The 19,581-nt window shown below is 35.3% G+C and overlaps 2 protein-coding genes and 1 long non-coding RNA gene across 4 annotated transcripts; 2 read left to right on the top strand and 1 right to left on the bottom strand.

The window, feature by feature from the left end:
• Positions 1 to 1,440: 1,440 nt before the first annotated feature.
• Positions 1,441 to 3,965, top strand: LOC127125782 (S-adenosylmethionine synthase 3). Of its 2 annotated transcripts, none has more exons than XM_051054603.1 (2): positions 1,441 to 1,609; positions 2,461 to 3,965. In XM_051054603.1, exon 2 carries the CDS (start codon positions 2,463 to 2,465, stop codon positions 3,633 to 3,635), a length of 1,173 nt encoding a protein of 390 aa, XP_050910560.1. In that variant the 5' UTR covers positions 1,441 to 1,609; positions 2,461 to 2,462; the 3' UTR covers positions 3,636 to 3,965. The 2 variants fall into 2 exon arrangements, with proteins under 2 accessions (XP_050910560.1, XP_050910561.1); XM_051054604.1 differs by lacking the exon at positions 1,441 to 1,609 and adding an exon at positions 1,653 to 1,791.
• A 35-nt stretch (positions 3,966 to 4,000) lies between these two features.
• On the bottom strand, positions 4,001 to 4,969 carry LOC127125783 (thioredoxin-like 3-3). Its single transcript, XM_051054605.1, has 3 exons — positions 4,703 to 4,969; positions 4,571 to 4,596; positions 4,001 to 4,356 (listed from the first exon to the last, which is right to left on the bottom strand). The coding sequence occupies exons 1-3, from the start codon at positions 4,889 to 4,891 to the stop codon at positions 4,137 to 4,139; spliced, it is 435 nt and encodes a 144-aa protein (XP_050910562.1). The 5' UTR covers positions 4,892 to 4,969; the 3' UTR covers positions 4,001 to 4,136.
• Positions 4,970 to 8,495: 3,526 nt separating this feature from the next.
• Positions 8,496 to 10,041, top strand: LOC127125780 (uncharacterized). Its single transcript, XR_007804804.1, has 2 exons — positions 8,496 to 8,785; positions 9,734 to 10,041. It is a non-coding gene; the product is annotated as an uncharacterized LOC127125780 (long non-coding RNA).
• The last annotated feature ends 9,540 nt before the right edge of the window (positions 10,042 to 19,581 follow it).

Below are 19,581 nucleotides of genomic sequence, written 5' to 3'. Positions count from 1 at the left end.
TAACGATTGGAGAGAATTCACTAGGATGTGTGTTGTTAACGGAAGCGTCATCATCAATGGATCATAAACAAACCTATCATGCCAGATGAATCTAAACTAACTCAAAATTATATGAATTGGTATGGATCGGTTACAACAACTGGGTGTGTATGACCCGGGGTATTTGAACAACCCATGCCTACGAGCTTCATCATCATACACCCAACATGAAACCCAACACACATACACCTAACAACCAACCCAACAAAATAGTCAACCCACCTACACCCAACAACCAACCCCACAACATTACCAAACCACCTACACCCAACAACAACCTCACAATATTACCAAACCACATACACCCAACAACCAACTGAACGTGATTATCAAATCACATACACTCAAACCCGCAGCCAATTCATGTCACACATCCAACACAAAACCAAGAACATGACTCATACCACCAATAAACATATGTTGCCACCACATCCTACCATAGCACCGATGAGGCATATGATACCACCACATCCTACCATAACACCCAACCAATATACACTCAAATATCACACCAACAAAACATCACACCGCCAAAGCACCAAACTGAAACATGCCTAGCAAATACCACAACACCCATTGCTTCATTTCGAAAACAAATAAATATCTCAATTCAACCGATCAGCCCGCCCAACACGATCCAACTACGACAACATGAGCATCGAACTCGATTATGACAGCGCGTCCTATCGGGGAGAGATGCTCGATATGTTAGATAACAATAATGTCTTAGGTACCTCGCACCAAACACCTCAGGTGAATACTAAGAGGTCCCAAACACCTCAAAAAAAATCGTGGAAGGCCTTGACGACAAAAGAATGCATCAGAGTGTAGAACCGATGACCATTATGATCAAGTGGATCGTTAAAATATGTCTACAAAATTTCTCCACTTGTAATTCTATTTTAATTAAATTACATTAGTATTTAATTTTTTCACAACTTTTTATTATTATTTACCTGTTAATTTAATTTAAAAAAAAACAATACACTATGGCACCAAGGAGAGTGACACCTCCTCTTATGCCAACTATGCATGTACTAAGGATATTGACGCAAGAGTATTGCATGCGGTCACATGGTATGACGCCTATGTGCATTTTTTGGTGCACGCGCCAATAGAAATGATGCATCTTCTTTGATACAATTTTTTTTAAACATGTGTATATTGGTAAATAATATTTTTTTTTAATTATTTGAATATTTAAATTAAAAATATTGGATACTTAAAAAAAAATCAAAATTGGTATATATTAATAAAAATATAATACACTTAATAAAATGTCACATGGTAGAACACATGATAGTCTTTAGAAAGGAATGGAGCCCCAAATGAAAATGATTGATGCACATTAACTTTTCAAATTTGTTTTTTTTTTACCAACGAGCAGCAAATAATTGAGAGTAAGAAAAATTGTAAAAATCAAGAAAACAGAAGAACGAGTCATTCGTCAATTTTCTGTTTGTCTGAACACATGTGCGTCTATATATATACTCTCACATTTTATGTTACAACCAATAACTTGTCGCTTCGTCTTCTTCTTCTACGTTCTCACTCCAACCACCACAATTTGGTACGTAAACTCTCTTTTTCTCGATCATCCAGATTCATTTTCCTATTATTCATTCTTTTCCATTTCTATTGATCAGATCTTGGATCCAAATCTACAATGCCTTGCTTGTTTCTTAGAATTTGCTTCTATTTTTGCGTTCTTGTTCAGATCTAGATATTCTCGTAACAGTTGTTGATGTGAATGTACGTGTTGGTTTCAATGTATGTGAAATTACGATGTTAATTTGGATCTGTTATGCGATTTATTGCTTGATTGGTTTATCTGATATGTATGTAGGATAATGCAGTACTGTTCTTGTTTGTTGTAGATTTAGCAGATCTAAATTATTAGCTTAGCTGTTTGTTTGCTGATTATTGTGTTCTATGTTTCTGATGGATTGGTGGTGAAGTAATTGAAAATGAAAATGAAAATGTCGATTTCGATATGAATGTTATAGAAACATTGGCAATGTGTATGGATCTGCCAACAGGGCAAAAACATTTTTTTTTCTTCTGTTTTTGGTTTACAGATCTGCATTCAATTCAATGATTTTAGATAGGAAACAATCAATGTTTTAAATGACTGTCGTGGTCGCATTGCAGTCTCATAAAAACTTTTGCGATTTTGATCTCTACACGTGATGCTGACAACATTTTATGTACTTTTCAGAGGATCCAAACTCCTTCGTAAAGTACTGATATTGATTCGATTAAAATCTATAGCAGCTGTAATAAAAATTGAATAAATGCCGTTTGATGAATTTATAGTATCTGTCTTAAATTCATGACTGTTAGCTTCATGTAAGATTCATATTACATGACAACTTACTGTGCATTTTTTTCTCATGCCTTTTTATTTCCTCTTAAAACCAGAGATGGAAACCTTCCTCTTCACCTCAGAATCTGTAAATGAAGGTCACCCCGACAAGCTGTGTGATCAGGTTTCAGATGCCATCCTTGATGCGTGTTTGGAGCAAGACCCGGAAAGTAAGGTTGCCTGTGAGACATGTACAAAGACTAACATGGTTATGGTCTTTGGCGAGATCACAACCCAGGCTAATGTGAACTATGAGAAAATAGTTCGAGACACTTGCAGAGGAATTGGATTTGTATCGGCTGATGTCGGTCTTGACGCTGACAACTGCAAAGTTCTTGTCAACATTGAGCAACAGAGTCCTGATATTGCTCAAGGAGTTCATGGTCACTTGACCAAAAAACCAGAGGATATTGGTGCTGGTGACCAAGGCCACATGTTTGGTTATGCCACAGACGAAACACCTGAGCTAATGCCACTCACTCATGTGCTTGCTACTAAAGTTGGTGCAAAGCTCACTGAAGTCAGAAAGAACAAAACATGCCCGTGGCTTAGGCCTGATGGTAAAACCCAAGTGACTGTTGAGTACCAGAATGATAATGGAGCCATGGTCCCAATCCGTGTGCACACTGTCCTCATTTCAACTCAGCACGATGAAACTGTCACCAATGAACAAATTGCTGCAGATTTAAAAGAGCATGTGATAAAACCTGTTATCCCAGCTAAATACCTTGATGACAAGACTATCTTCCACCTCAATCCCTCTGGTCGGTTTGTGATCGGTGGACCTCATGGAGATGCAGGACTGACTGGTAGGAAGATCATTATTGACACCTATGGTGGTTGGGGTGCTCATGGTGGAGGTGCCTTCTCCGGCAAGGACCCAACCAAGGTCGATAGAAGCGGTGCATATATTGTTAGGCAAGCAGCCAAAAGTGTTGTAGCTTCGGGGCTTGCAAGACGCTGTATTGTGCAGGTTTCTTATGCAATCGGAGTCCCAGAGCCACTTTCTGTGTTTGTTGACTCATACAAAACAGGAAAGATTCCAGACAAGGAGATTTTGGTTCTCATTAAGGAGAATTTCGACTTCAGGCCAGGAATGATTTCCAACAATCTTGACCTCAAAAGAGGAGGCAACTTCAGGTACCAAAAGACTGCTGCTTATGGTCATTTTGGACGTGATGATCCTGATTTCACTTGGGAGACTGTCAAGGTACTCAAGCCCAAGGCTTGAGTTAACAAGTGACGTTAGCATTGATATTGGTGGTTATCATCGTAGCCATCTTTCAGGTTTTGGGTGAGACGAAAATAAAGGAGCTACAATGCCTACATACATCTCTTATTGAAGATATGTTACATGGATCGGATGAGAAAAGGAAACAGAGATGCTGATAATGTCTCTTAGTTGGTCTTGTTTTCAGTTTTACCAATTCATTTAAATTTCGTTAGTTACATTTTGGATTGTATTTTCCTTCTCTCTATTGATTGTTTTCGACCAATCCAGTGTTATTGGTGTAAACTCAGGATCTTATTGATTTGATATATCTTTTCATTGAAGTCAAAATTTGAAATTGTTTATAAGTTTTCCTACTGCCGTAGTTTCGAATGAAGTCATTCAATATATAGGCTTCAATTTGAAATACATTTAATCGTCGATGATAGGCAATTGCCAATTCTCAATCTTACATCAATAGGGAAGAATTACAAACATAATGTCCTACATCTTAACATCTCTTCACGAATGCAACCACAGACGATCGTGCAGCCTCTCTTCTCCGGTACCATACATTTCATCTACCTTTTCACCATCTCGAAAAAACTGAAACGTCGGAGTGTATCGAATGTGTTGAGTTGTTTCTGGGCATTCATCAATATCTGCATATATAAAAGAAAGCTTTGGAAATTTGTTGCTCAGTCTACAGAATGCAGGGAGAATTTGGCTGCAAACTCGACACCTGAAAAAACAGTAAAAAAAACACAGCCTATCAAACACTATCCTAAACATGATTTCTCCTATGATGTTCAATTCCATTCATTCAAATCCAAACAAACTATCATGTAAAAAAATTTTAACAAGAAACTAAATGGTACTTATATTCTAAGAGTTCCAACATCAAACACCTGGTGTTCAAAAAGCTCAACAATTTGGATTAAACATTAACAACATACCATGAAGCTCCATAATTGATAACAGCCTGCAAACAATCATGTAACAGAACAATCAAATACACAGTTTCTACGACAAATCACATAGAAAAAAGAAACAGTGAATTGAAAACCTAGGAAATAAAATGGACTTACAGGAGTTTTGGAGGCTTTGATATTTGTGAGGATTTGGGTGAAGTCGTGATCAGAGGACGCGGTTTTCAAGTTAGAGTGAGGGTTGGTGGGTAAAACTACGCCAGTGCCTTCCAACCCTTTGTTTGATTTATCTTCTCCGATTCCCATGCTTTCCACCATTTTTGGTTCTTTTCTCAACCCAAAAAACATTTTTTTTTGGTTCTTTTCTTAGCCACAAAAATCAGTTTAAGTATAGTCTCTACCTATCTGTCTATTGCAATTGTTCTCCCTATCAAAAACTATGATTTTGTCATAATTATTTTCTAAAAGATTATTTTTTTTTTAAAATCAAATGAGAAACTCATCATGTAAAAATTATTTTAAATATAGATTAATAGTTATACACTATTACTACTTTTAAAAAGTTTTAAAAAAGTTAATCATTAATAAAAAAAATAAAATCTAACAATTAATTATTAATTAACAATGTAAAATATATTTATAACGTCAATGTATATTAGTTAATTTTTTAAATATTATATTTTTTACTATAAATTTTAAAAAATATTAAAATAAAATAAATAAATGTTTTTTATAAGAATCAATTTTGAGACATATTTTCTTAAAAAATTATGTTATTTTATTATTTTAAAATATTTAATAATAAATATTTAAATTATTAAATATCAAAATTACTTTTTTATGTTTAAAAATAAGTTTGAAATAACTTAAAATATTTTAAGAAAATTGAATCGTCATGAGTTGGTCTTAATACCAGTTTGTCGTTCCAAGCCTTGTGCTTGAGATACTATTGATCGTTATTTCATAATTTAAGTCTATTTTGGTAATGCGTTATCATATAAACATAATAACCCTTCTAAGACGTGAGGGCGACGTCTAGTGTAAACAATACAAGCTCATTATTTGGGCAAGGGCGACATGTTATATGGTCAACTCAACTTCATTATAAGAAGTTAATTTAACCTTGAGTCATGTAACGTATATGGACATAAGTCATAAATTTGAATCTCAGACAAAGAGAGAACAAAATAGTAAGTGGCCATAAAACCAAATCATAACAGTCAAACGAATTAAGATAGGATTAAAGTTAATACAACTATCACTACATCGTTGGAAAAATCAGAAAGGGATCGTCACTCATCCACACGTTGCTACCTTAGAGAAGACCTTTGTTTTTGCATACCGGAGATAAAGTCTCTCTTAGTGTAGTCACAACAAGTATATAATGGCCATCGTGGGGGTCCGGTAAAATTGACTAGAACACACTTTCTCTTTTAAAAGTTCTAATAGCCTGATCATCATTCCACGATGGTGAGACCTCCCTCAAGCACTGAAGACCACAATGTTATAGTGGAGATGCATGCTTCTATGGAGGAGTTGTGTCGTGAAAACGAAACTTTGTAGAATAACGTATGTCGCACTGCGAAGTATACATTAGTGCATCGCACGCTCGAAGATATAACAGAGTCGTCATCGAACTTTATTTATTTCCTAAGAAAAGGGAAAATATCGATAAAACCCAAGAGGAAGAGAAAAAGGGTAAGGAAGTCGGTTATGTAAGAGGAAGGTATTAACATTCCTCACATCCGTTGTACTCAATAAGAACTGTTTTAATTGTTCTTTGCACGGATGAGTGTTATTATCTAAAGGTTACTTGCGATTGGTTAAAGGGGGAAAATAAGTTTTTAATTAATGTGCTCGCCAAAGATTCGAACCCTCGTGCCTACGTATTCTGATAGTGCAATGAGAAAATCAGAATTTCAAAGTTTATGGTAGAAAATAGAGATTTATTGGTTGATTTTAGGGAACAATTATAATCGTATCCTAGAAGTGTGTAGACGTTAGCTAATTCTGATCTTTGTCCGGATGCTCTAAGTTTTTAGTCTGATTGTTGAGGAACTAACTATAACAATTCTTTTATGAAAAGAAGAGTTGTTTGCTTTGAAAAAGGTTTATGTGATATAAAGAAAAAAAATTGATTGAATTGAAAAAGAGAAAGAGTTGCTTGAATTGAAAAAGAGTTGAGAAATGAGAGAAATGTTGTATGGATGTTGTGGAAGTATTGTTTGGACCAAGATTGTGTTGTTTGAACCCATATAACAGGTGTGTCTAAACCAAAGAGTGCGGCGTTAACCAATAGATGGTGATTAGCCAATGCACAGTTGTAGGGTTTTTCCTAGATCCAGATATCAAGACCTACAAGAAAGGGGGTTTGCCTGAGCACGGAGCTCACGGGGCATGAATGATTTGCCTAAGAGTGAAGGTTACAAGGCATGAATGATTTTTTTTAGCACGGAGCTCACAGGGCATGCATGAGTTACCTAAGAACGGAGCTTACAAGACAAGAAAGAAAAGGTCTGCCTGAGCACAGAGCTCACAGAGCAATGCATGAAGGTTACCTGATCATGGAGCTCACATGGAAATGCATGAAGGTTTCCTGAGCACGGAACTCACATGGCATGAATGAGTTTCCTAAGCACGGAGCTCACATGGCATGAATGAGTTTCCTAAGCACAGAGCTCACAGGGAAAAGCATGAAGGTTTCCTGAGCACGAAGCTCACAAGGCAATGCATGAAAATGGGTTTTAACCGTGAGAGGTGATTAACCAAAAGAGAGGGGTATGGTTTAGAGATGGATGTTTAACCTAGTCAAGGTTATTAACCCAAAGAGTATAGATATCCAAAGAGAGTTGTGTTTGGTCCAAAGAGAAAAGTATTGTTAATGTTGATTATTGAGGTGTTGTCCATGGGGAAGAAAGGTCGAAAGTTATTTGATTTGAATGGAACTAAAATCTATGAACAGAGACGAATACTTTGAATAACTGGGGCCTACATCCCGTATTCAAAGATACTTAGAATAAGGGTAGGAATAATCCATCCCATTCTTCTCTGTTGCTTAAGGCTCGTGGAGAACACTTCGTATCATAACTATCAAGTGTTTTGAAGGAGAAAAGTCTTTTGTTTTGAAGAAGCAAGGTGTGCTTGAAGGATGAAGCTCAACAACGGTCATGGTATTGATGTCTTTCTTTCTTCAGAGTCTTGCATGTTGAGTCTTGAACTTGAGTTTGACTTGATGGATCAGATGCAAGTGTAAAGGTCCCAATTCAACCAAATGATCAAGAGAATTATGATCACTCAATTGAATATGAGTTCTAAAGAGTTCATGAGATTGTTAAGGACAAAGTCAAAACAATGTCCAATATCAAATGTCATTAATTGATCAAGGATGAACTTGATCAACCAATCAAGGGTCAAGATCATATTGTGAATCAAATACTAAGCATATGAAATCATGAAACAAAAATAAAGGCATTAAGAATTGAAATTAATCCAAATATATCATAATCTCTAACATGCCATTAACTAAATTTTAAAGAGAAAAATCTAATAAAAACTAAATCTAATTAAAACCTAATTACAATCTACTCTAACAAACTTATGTGTTAATGTGTATTTTCTTTAAGTTATTTTATGTATTTTCATGAATTATGTGACCAAAGAATAATAAAAAAAAAGAAACAATAAGTAAACTTAAACACAATTCTACAGGGGGTATAACAAAACCAGTGGGGTTGGAATAGCAATTGGGCATGTTGGGCTTAACATGGAAACCCCAAGGTTGTGGTTGTTGATTGTTGTTTTAGAAAGGGGAGTGTGTGTGTAAGTGAAAAAGGGGTGTGGATAGTGAAGCCCCATGGGCTTGGGGCTTGTAGGCGCGCTGAGTGTATGGGCAAAGGGAAACAAGGGCATCTGAATATTTAATCACGTTCCAATCACATAGCCTGATCTCCCTCTGCTTCTCATGAACTTATTTGGTCATAAGTCGCTTTGTCGCGCCGGAGACGGCAGAGCATCCCAAAACGACCCTAAACCCCTTATCTCCTATTCTAGTACTCTCTTCTTCTAAAACTCAAACAATTTTCCAAATCGAACCAAAAACCATAAGAACCTTAAGTCCAAAAAATGAACGGTTAGATTAGGAGTTGTTAGTAAAATGAAGTTGAGTTGAGGTTATAATGAGATGTTAGAGAGTTAGTTTGTTTGACAATTAAGTTAGTTGATGTGGATGAGTTGAATTTGAAGGTATGTTAGGAATTACTAGTGAATCATTTCGAAAATTAGGGACTATTAGTGATTAGTTAGTGAATTGAACTAGGTTAGTTTATACTTGACAGTTAGTGTAGGCTAGTTTGATTGTATCGAGTTAGTGAATTAAATGGGCTGAATCAGTTAATTAAAACTAGAAGCTAGGTAATATAATATTAGTAGAAACATTAGGATTAGTTATGGTGGAATTGGATAGTCAGAATTATTGGGATGTTAGAACTGTTATGGAACTGGTTCAATTAGAAGTCAGAAATTTACAAATTGGTGAAATAGGTTAGCTAATAGAATTAGCATGAATTAGGATAGTAAATGGTTTGTTGGATGTGATTTAGCATGCTAGGAATTGAATTGTCAGAAGAAAATTAGAATGAGATATTAGGGACTATTAGAAAAGAATTAAAATCTCATGTTGTTGGTTCAAAATGTCAGCCACCTAATATAAAATGAGTTAGTTATAGTTAGTTGAAATAGTGAATCAAGGATTATGCTGGAAAGTTGTTGATGACTGAATCTTGTTTGGACTGTTAGAATGAATGATATGCTGAAGTATGCTAATGAGTTCTGAACTGTCATGCAAACTTTGAACCATGATTGGATTGATTATGCTAGGGCTATTAGTATGTTAGTAAAATTGAATGAATTGTTAGGTTTGAATGTGAATTGGCTTTTATCCACCATGGCTTGCTTGACTGGGCATCATGGACTTGGTTTATGATAAAGTGTACATGTATGAGTACTGATTATGTATATGTGTGTATGTGTGTGTTGGTTTTCTGTTTGAATTGCATAAGTTGCAGCAAGCCAAGTTTGGCTAGTGTATGGATTATAATTTCATGACTTTGAATTGTTAGTTTTGGTTTATGATGATGTGTACATGTATGGCATGAGTGCTAATTGTGAATTATATTTGTGTTATTGTTGCAGGACAGGTGTGGTCATGGAGTGAGCATGACTTAGCTTGAAAACAACATCACCATATCATGTAAAGTTGGCATGTTTGATGGACAAGAAAAGTAGGGACACATCAAGAATCATGGAGAAGTTTGAAGACTTGGATGCATAAGGATCAGAGAACTTTGAGGATGAAGGAAAAGTAAAACAGGGTTTAGGATTAGGTAGTTTGACTTTGGTCAACTGCTTGACAAAAAAGCCAATAGTTGACCAAAAGTCAACTCTAGGTTAAATGATATAAAATTTTGTGTAGATTTTAATTTGACTCTCTTGTAATGAAATGTTTGATGTTTTGTGATGAAAATGGACCCTTGAATGTAGTGTATGTCTTGTATTTCAAGAATAAATTCTTTTCCCTTCAAAATTGAATTTGTTTGAATATTTGAACTTGAATTGACCTTGAATCTTGATCTTGCATTGCTACATCCTGAATCCAAAACAAATAGCCAATGAACTAAATTTTGAAAGAGTCCATAAAGAAGTTGGTCAACAAAAGTCAACCTCCCATGACTGACTTTGACCAAAGTCAAACTTTGTGAGCAACATTCCATTTCAATGCCATGATGTGGTCCACATAATCAAAATGCCTAGATCAAGGATTAGGTTTTTAAAGCCTTAGGCCCAAGATAAATGACCATCCCTCAATCAATTGTAGCACTAAGATACCATAGGCTTGATTCATAAGTACCTCATGAAAACCCTAAGTCATTTGTCACAATTCAATGTTTTGGTATAAATAATAAGAACTTTTGAATCAATGGAGTTTATTGGAAAATAAAATTGTAAACGAATGACCTAAATGACTATGAGTATGGAGATGAACCATGAACTAAGAGGCAGATGAAAAATGGAAAGAAGTAGGGCAACTTTTAGGATATGACAGTTGCCCCTATTTAATCATCTTGGACTTGAAGGGATGAATAACAATGGCTTTCAGACATTCAAAGTGGAAGAGGATTGAATATAAAGACCCAAAACTTTGCACTCCGAAGAGAATAGATAGGTATAAGTGTTTATGATTTTGTTTTTCCTCCACTAATAAGCTGTAACAGGTATTGGTAGTTGAGATATATCTACAGGGCTCCACAAAGGTAGGAGGATTGATTGTGTATTTGCAAAAGGCCATCATAAAGAGTGTAGAGACAATTTGTAAAAGGCTAATACATACAACCTTCTCATGAAAAAGCCAGAGACAACTTGCAAAAGGTAAATGAAGAATTTATTGCTAGGCAAGAACTGACTTTGAAAGTAGACTAGCAGATGACAACTGACTGCTAGACGAGAACTAGGGAGAGAAATTAATTTTCCAGATGGAATTGAACTTTGAAATGATTTTCCAAACGGAAATTGGGCTTTGAAATGATTTTCAAGACAAGAACTAGGCTTTGAAGTGATTTTCTAGACGAGAACCGGGCTTTGAAATGATTTTCCAGATGGGAACTGAGCTTTGAAATGATTTTCCAGACGGGAACTGGGCTTTGAAATGATTTGCCTCACCGTTCTTCTCCGCTTCACTAAGTTTATCTTGGTAGAAAACAAATATGGATATAGGCTCGCTTCACTAATAAAAAGGGAAATTATGCAATTTGTCCTCCTTGAATATCACTTCGAGACAATTGATACCACCTCAAACTCGAAAAAAGTTATATTTCCAATTTTTATAGTTTTAAGAATAGAAGGTGGGCAGACCAATGAGGTCACTTAGAGAAACCCAGTTTACCTAATCAACCCTCTTCGTCATGTAGAACAAAAAGAAAACGCCCACTGTTGGATGATCTCCAGAGCCTTGTAGAGGGTCTCAAAATGCTTCATGAAGGCTTTTAGTTGTTTGGATGAAGTTGCAAGAGGGAAACATTGATCGCCTTCCGGGAGTCCTCCTCAAATAGGGTGAAAGGAAATTCCCACCCTTAAATTTGTTCTAATACATGTATGCATATAGAAATACTTGTTTATAACCCTTTGAGAACGCCTCATGCATGCCTTCTCGCCTTCCATGAAAGGCTCTAGCGAAACATCATCTTCACTCTCGTTGGATGATATAAACATATATGCACATATTTATTTTACCCTTTCTTCCCTACGCTTCTTCGGTGAATACAACTGAATACATGCCTAAAATTTCCATTGGTGCCTCCAGTCTGAGGTAAGGATAGACAAAAACAATGTCACAATGACTAATCATTTCACTATCAAAACTGGTAAAACTAGTATTTTACTCCCGAACACTTCCGTTTTGAGGAATCTCCAATTCATTCTACCATCCATCAACCTCTAACCCTCATAACAACAAAGCCATAACTCCCACTTCCCCTCATAGGTATTGGAGTCAACCACATCACCAATAACACCTCAATCTCTAACAAATACCATCTTCTAAAGAGAAAATGAAAAACATAATAATGAGTACAAGAAAACAATACCTGTGTTAAGGCTTCGTGTAAAGGGAAAATTGAGAAACTTTAGAGCTCTTTGTAAGATCATTATCTCATTTTGATTGATGGAGGAGTTGGGGGGGCTATTTTAAAAATATTTACAAGCAGTATTGGTGAATAAAGATGACCAAGAAATGAAGATTAAGTAGAAAGGTCAACTGAAATTTTAGAAGTGGATGATGGTCCAACAATGACAAGTTTGTAATTGATTAAAAAAATTTGAATCCTCCAAGAGACGATGAGGCTTTGACACCAATCATTCAAAAAAGAATGAGTTTGATAAATAAATAAAAATGCGATATTGCTACAATTGTGAGAAGTATGAACACTTTGCTGATGAGTGTCGGCACAAAAAAGAGGCAAAAACAAACAAACTAAAAGAGTGATGAAGGGGCACACATAACTCATAATGATGATTAAGATTCAAAAGCAGTCTTGCTAATGACCAATAACGGATCTAAAAATATTTAATGGTGGGGACAAAAAATATTATCTATAATATTCATCCAAATTTATATTTTACATTTTAAAATTTCCCCCAATTTTTTTTATAATATATAGAATCGTGTTTTTAAAAATATAATATATTTTATATTATTATACATATTAAATACTAAATAAACTATACAAATTAAAAAATGATTAATGAAAATTAACATTAATTTATTTTACTAACATTAATTTATTTTATGTTCTCTTACATAAATTTTTACATTTATTATTTTTAAAACATTGACCAACATACATAATAATTAATTTTTAATGGGGATACTTTAAAAAAATTAATTTTTTTATTAGATTTTTTTATACTTTTGTGAGGACTTGAGCCCTTTAAGGACATGCCTCGATTCACCCATGATAATGACCATAACATGTGAACGAAATCATATGTTAAGTTGTTGTATTTGAATTCATGATATTCAAATTATATTATATGGGCGAACATAAAAAATAGTTCACAAACTTTGATCTAAGCAAAAGAGACAACTTTGGGCTAGCAAATAGTAATTATTTTGCAATAGAAGACACATGTGGCTATTATCAAGAGATAATATATCAAAAATTCATTCATAGAAAATATACTATATGTACCTGATATGGTATGCAATTTAATCAGCATTCGACAACTAGTTGAAAATGGGTTATCAATTACCATGAATGATAACTCATTGCAAATTTTTGATCCTCGCAAAATGTTGGTATTGAAGTCAACATTGTCAAAAAACAAAGACTATAAATAATACATTTTATTATAAAACTTTCACCTCGGCCAAAGAACAACCAAGGTGTAAATCATAGACGCACCATATATTTTTTTAAATACTACATATTCCCTCAGTTGAGCTGGAAATCGAGGGGAAAAGTATTCAAATGACACACATTCGAATCTCAGCAACTGTATTTAGCATCTTTTATTTTTTTAAAATTTTTGTTTATGACAAATTATCTCGGTTGAATCGGCATTGAAGGGAAATGTATTCAAGGGACACACATTTGAATTCCAACAACTACATTTTGACACCATTTTTTTATTTATAATGTATTACCTTGGTTGAGCTGTGTAGCGGGGTTTTCGTTACTTTTAGGCTTATTGACTAAACCAAAAGTCAACATACAATTCGAGTCGCCATCACACTTTTATTTGTCCAAAGGAAAGGCTAAAAAGCGAACAAAAGCCAAGTAAGAAGTTTTTCAAATCAAAAACTAATAAAAATGTCAGAGATCTAGGTAAGGGGGTTGGTTATGAAATGGGAAGGTTTTACGCACCCAAAACATCCTTAGTACTCTAAGGGAACCCTTTTTGCGAATATGTGTTTTAGGTTGGTATTTGTGAAAAGATTTGTGCAAAAGATTGGAGGGATGAGAAGAGAATAGATTATATTTACAAATTTTGTTGTTTGAATGAATGAACCCATTGCCTACGTACCATCACAAAGGAGGATCAAAACCTCGTAGTTCGTGGTAATTTTTTTTTCAAAGATTGGTGAATTGATTTTAATCAAAAGTCTTAAGGTCTTTTGTTATCAAAGGGAGAAAACTCAACCTAAACCAACAATCCACCATGTGAGAAAGGCTTCAACATGCTAGTGAGGGGTTAACCCTATAATAAGCATGGAAGGCTTATAATCCAACACTAAGGATGAGGTGAGATTTACATCAACCATTGTGATAACTCAAACATATGACTAATGTTTTTGAAAAGATTTTAACAAGTGGCCATTGGAACCACAAAACAACTTGAAATGGGTTATATTTACAAGTTAAATTTATTTACAAAATGAGGTCAAAGTTGGATTAAAGTTTATTTACAATGAGTATTTATGAAAATGGTTTTGAAAAGTCAAAGGCCTAAGGCCTAGGTTTCTAATTTGAAGTAAAGTCAAAGTTTTGAAAATGATTTTGGCTTGGTTAGAGTGAGGAGAAGAAAGAAGGGCTATTCCTAAAGCATACGAAGATAAGAGGGGAAAGATAACCCTTGGAGTTCCTTTTCTTGGAGTCATAGAGATGACTCAAGATGCTTCTTTCTTTTGGATTTAGCATACAAACAAGCAATCAATAATTTGAATTCAAGCTCCTAGGATCTCCATTTAGCTTGACTCTTAACTTGGCTACTTATGACAATGGTTCTCTTTTCACAATCTTAAGATGAGGTTCCTATCACACAAAAGCACACATCAAAAAGCTCACAACACAATAAAGGGAATGGACAAAGAATAAGTTTGAGGACAAGTCCTTTGAGATCAACTTTAAATTTTAGCATTCTAAAGGCATGAGGCCTAGTTGCTCTTCAACACATTTTTCATTCTAAAGGCATGAGGCCTAGTTGCTCTTGAACTCCTTTAAGCATGGGTGAACCCTAATTCTAAGTCCTTTCTCCTTTTGCATTTTGGTTCAAATCAAAACAAACACAAAACAACCTAAAATAGCAATATATTTATATACAATAGTGGGCTCAAATGAGCAAAAGGAAAATGACATAAACATAAAATATGTGCTCAAGTGAGCAAAATGAAAAGCAAGATGAAAATGAGCAAGAAATAAATGACATTAAAAGTAAATGACAAGAATTTAAAAGCTCAAATTAAACTAAGTAGTTAGTAGAGTTATGCTAGTTTGTCATAAGACAATGTAGCGCTATGTTAAGAAATCGTAAGTGGACTAATATAGTAGCCACACCTATCTGAGGCCGGTCAATAAGAATATAGGCAAAGAACACAAGTTAGAGGTCATGACTAGTAAGCCAAGCTCCATAAACTTGCCATGCCAAACAAAAGGGGAAGGGCCTTGTATTGACTTTTGGTTATTTGCTTGACCAAGAAGTAACCTATCTTTGACCCAAAATAACTCACTTGATCATGGATCAAGTTGAGTTTGGTTTGGATCAAAGAAGATTAAACTCCTATTTGTCAAGACCAACCTCAAGACTTTAACTCATTGGCCATTAAGGGAAAGAAAGGGATGAAGATGAAAGGGAGGGGGGGGGGGGGGGTAAGAAGATAGCAACCAATCCCAATTGATCAAGGGATAATTCATCCTTGATCAAATTCATTCATCTTTCTAGGTGATGATCCTTAAGGATTCTTAAACCACAAGATCTAATGAATTTGATCAAAGTTGGATCAATTCAACCTTAATCAACACCCAACAGAAGAGAAATGAATATAACAAGTGAAGAAATCAATAATATTTTTTTTGGTAATTTTTGAATTAAAAGAAAATACAAATAAAAAATAAACAAACAAAGTTAAACCTCAAATTCAATTCAAAACAACTTCAATAAGTCCAATTAAATTTTCATAGGTTCAACATAGTCAAACAAACTTTGACTAATTTTCTCACAAATTTTTAAAGTCAGAAAGTAATTAAAATCAATTAAAAACAACCAAAAATAGCATAATATGAATTAACATCTCAAATAATCTCAAAATAAACAAGAAATTGTTGAGACTATTTTTCATTGACTTATCATGATCCACAAAGGCTATGAAAATATTTTTGTATTTTTTAAAAGTCAGAAAGTATTTTAAAATGAATTAAAATCATTAAAAACCAAATTATTCATAAAAAATATCAAATGAAGTCACAAAAATAATTAAAAAGCATAATATGAAACTAGATTTTTCAAGAAAAATTTCAAAGTTGGTCTCATATTTTTCTGACTTCATATGAATTTTTAATGAATTTTGAAAATAGAATGGATTAAAAGAAAATAAAAAGAAAATGAAATAAACGAAAAATGCTGAGCCATCGGATCCATTTCATTAATTGACGTGACACACTGCACGACTTGGATTTGATGATGCACGATAGGCTCAAGTCAACAGCGCAACATGATGGATTAAAGCAAGTAATTAAAACGGACGCATGAGATTAGATCGTGAGAGGGAAATCCAAGGGCCATGAGCAGCACACGTGGTGGTGGCGGTGGAAACCACCGTCTTCTCCTTCAGCCAACCGATTCCGGCCAAAATTGCAGGAAAATAAATCTCAACGAAAATGAAAAACAAGGACATGGAAATGAAGCTCGTGTGATGTAGATCATCATTGTACCATTAGATTCCTCTCATTCTTCCTATATTGAGAGAAAGATGAAGGAGAAAATCATGGTGTCCACATGGATTGTTCATGAAATGAAAAATTGAATGCATTAAAAGCTTGTCTTAAGTATGAGGACTTCAGAGAATCACAAAAACATAAGAATACTACATTGAATTAGGAGTTTCAGATCCAAACAGTTTGAGTTTATACCTTCAAAATGGTGAGCTTCTGGCCACGAATTCTTCAAGCTATTTGCTCCTCTTTGATCTCTGAATGTAGGGGAGATGATTGTGAAGGAGAATTGCGGTCCAAAACGCAGCGGAAATAAAAATTTCTCCTTTAGAGATCCTTACGAATGGTCATGATCAGTGATAGAATATTTACCTCTTGTGACGGTTGAAACCTTTGGTGCAGATCTCTTGTAACGATCAAAACCCTTTGATGCAGATCCACGAAACGATCACGAACGTTGAACGATGACAACGTCTCTACTCAGTCCACACGAACGGCTTCCTTCAATCTCAGTGCTAGCTGGTACGAATGAAGGCTTTGAGTGAGAGAGAAAGAGAGAGAAAAACGAAATAATGCAACCGCAAATTTTTGCTTCTGCACAAGGGTTCTATTTATAGAACCACTTGTGTGGGCTTCAAGCTAAAAGCCCACTTAAGTGTATTTTGGCCCATATCTTATAATATGCCCAAAATCACTTAAGCCCATGGTACCTTACCATATTTCGTATTCTACTCAAGTACACCGTACCCTACGATGTTCTATAATTCACTTAAGGGTACCGTACCTTACGATATTCCTTAGTTACTCTATCTCTCATCAATCCGTCCTTTGTGTGTGACCCTGTAGGTTTTCGTGACGTTGGCAATTATATTAAATCACACATTTAACATAATAAACAGTGAGCGGTATCTAGCAACACATCACTGCTACCCAAGACACGAAAATATCAAGTGATCTGACAATTCCTTCCGTGATAATAATTATGTGTATAATTACCCTTTTGCCCTTATGTCTATATTGAACACAAGGCATAGACCGTGTCATCCTTGTCCAGTTCAATATTGGGCCCATAGACATTTATCCTGTTACGCAGGATGGGCAAATTCCATCTAGGACACTCATGTCCCTCAACATGCTTTGTGGAGTACCCATCAACTGTCTTTATGGTTATCCAGTTACGGACAACGTTGGATCAGCAATAAAGCACTCGACTCTACATCTAGGATCCATAGTGGTTTCAGGTCGAAGAGTGGTATACACTATTATCACCATGAGAATGACTTATGACACTTTGCATAACTTTCTATATAGTATTCTCATAGCGGGTCAATCCGGTATAAATATTACTCCTAATATTCATACCTATGTTTAAGACTTGATAACTCTTTATCCATGATCCATGAGATGTGATCATCAGTCTACAAACATAATAGTCTTAATGCTTTAATGTTATCCCACTTCACACTAAAGCTCGACTACGGATACTTTAGGAATAGTGTCCTTATGTTTAATGTGTTCTCATGATTAAGTCACACTTAATACATTAAACGGACTATCTATTCCAGGGACTTTATTAATCAACCATAATAAAGAGAATGCCTTTTATTATTCGATACAAGTACCAAAATGTATTGGCCTCTAGGGCTTACACCAACAATCTCCCACTAGCACTAGAGCCAATCAGGTATACCCCTTATGCCCATTGATCTAGTATGGCCATCGTGCTTCTACTGCGCAAGAGGCTTTGTCAGTGGGTCAACAATATTGTCAAGTGTAGGTACTTTACATATTTTCACATCTCCTCTATCTATTATCTCTCGAATGAGATGATAACGCCTAAGTATGTGTTTGGATCGTTGGTGAGATCTAGGCTCCTTGGCTTGTGCGATAGCACCATTGTTATCATAATAGAGACCAATGGGATCCACAATGCTAGGGACTATGCCAAGTTCACTAATGAACTTTTTGATCCAAACAACTCCCTTTTTTGCATTTGAGGCAGCAATATACTCGACCTCGATTGTAGAATCAGCAACTGTATCTTGCTTTGAACTTTTCAAGCTCACAGCGCCACCATTTCAGCAAAACACATAACCATTGGAATCATTCATATTAAAGCGTCTCAACACCTTGTCTATGTACTCTGACTTAGGCCAAGCATTTTATGATCTATCTCTATAGATTCTGATTCCTAATATATAGGTTGCTTCACCTAGGTCCTTCATAGATAAGCATTTCCCCACCCAAGACTTTGCTTGTTGCAGGGTAGGGATATCGTTTCCAATAAGTAATATGTCATCTACATATAATACCAGGAATACGATCATGCTCCCACTAACCTTCTTGTAGACACAAGGCTCATCTTCGTTCTTGATGAATCCATATTGTTTTACTGTTTCATCAAAACGAAGATTCCATGAGTAGGTCACAAGCTCATCTTGATCCATGAGTAATACATCACCTTGATCAGATATCCATATATCTCAGGTAGGTGACGTATCCTGCCTGACCTACGCTGGTCTTGTTCTACTTGAGCAGGTTGCTCTCACACAACTACTTGTGTTTCCTGCTCCAATTCCTCCATAGGTGTGTCGATGCTTTGTGATTCTTGAATTTCTTCAAGCTCTACTTTCCTCCCACTGGTTCCTTTGGAAATAAAATCCTTTTCTAGGAAAACTCCAGTTCGAGCGACAAACACTTTGCCCTCAGAAGGATTGTAGAAGTAATACCCTCTTGTTTCTTTAAGATACCCCACAAATAAGCATTTGTCAGATTTCGGCTCAAGCTTAGTTGAAATTTGTCGTTTCACATAGACCTCGCAACCCCAAATCTTTATGT

Source organism: Lathyrus oleraceus, chromosome 3, assembly GCF_024323335.1.
Source record: "Lathyrus oleraceus cultivar Zhongwan6 chromosome 3, CAAS_Psat_ZW6_1.0, whole genome shotgun sequence".
Taxonomy (NCBI): domain Eukaryota; kingdom Viridiplantae; phylum Streptophyta; class Magnoliopsida; order Fabales; family Fabaceae; genus Lathyrus; species Lathyrus oleraceus.
This window is presented reverse-complemented; position numbering and strand designations above follow the sequence as displayed.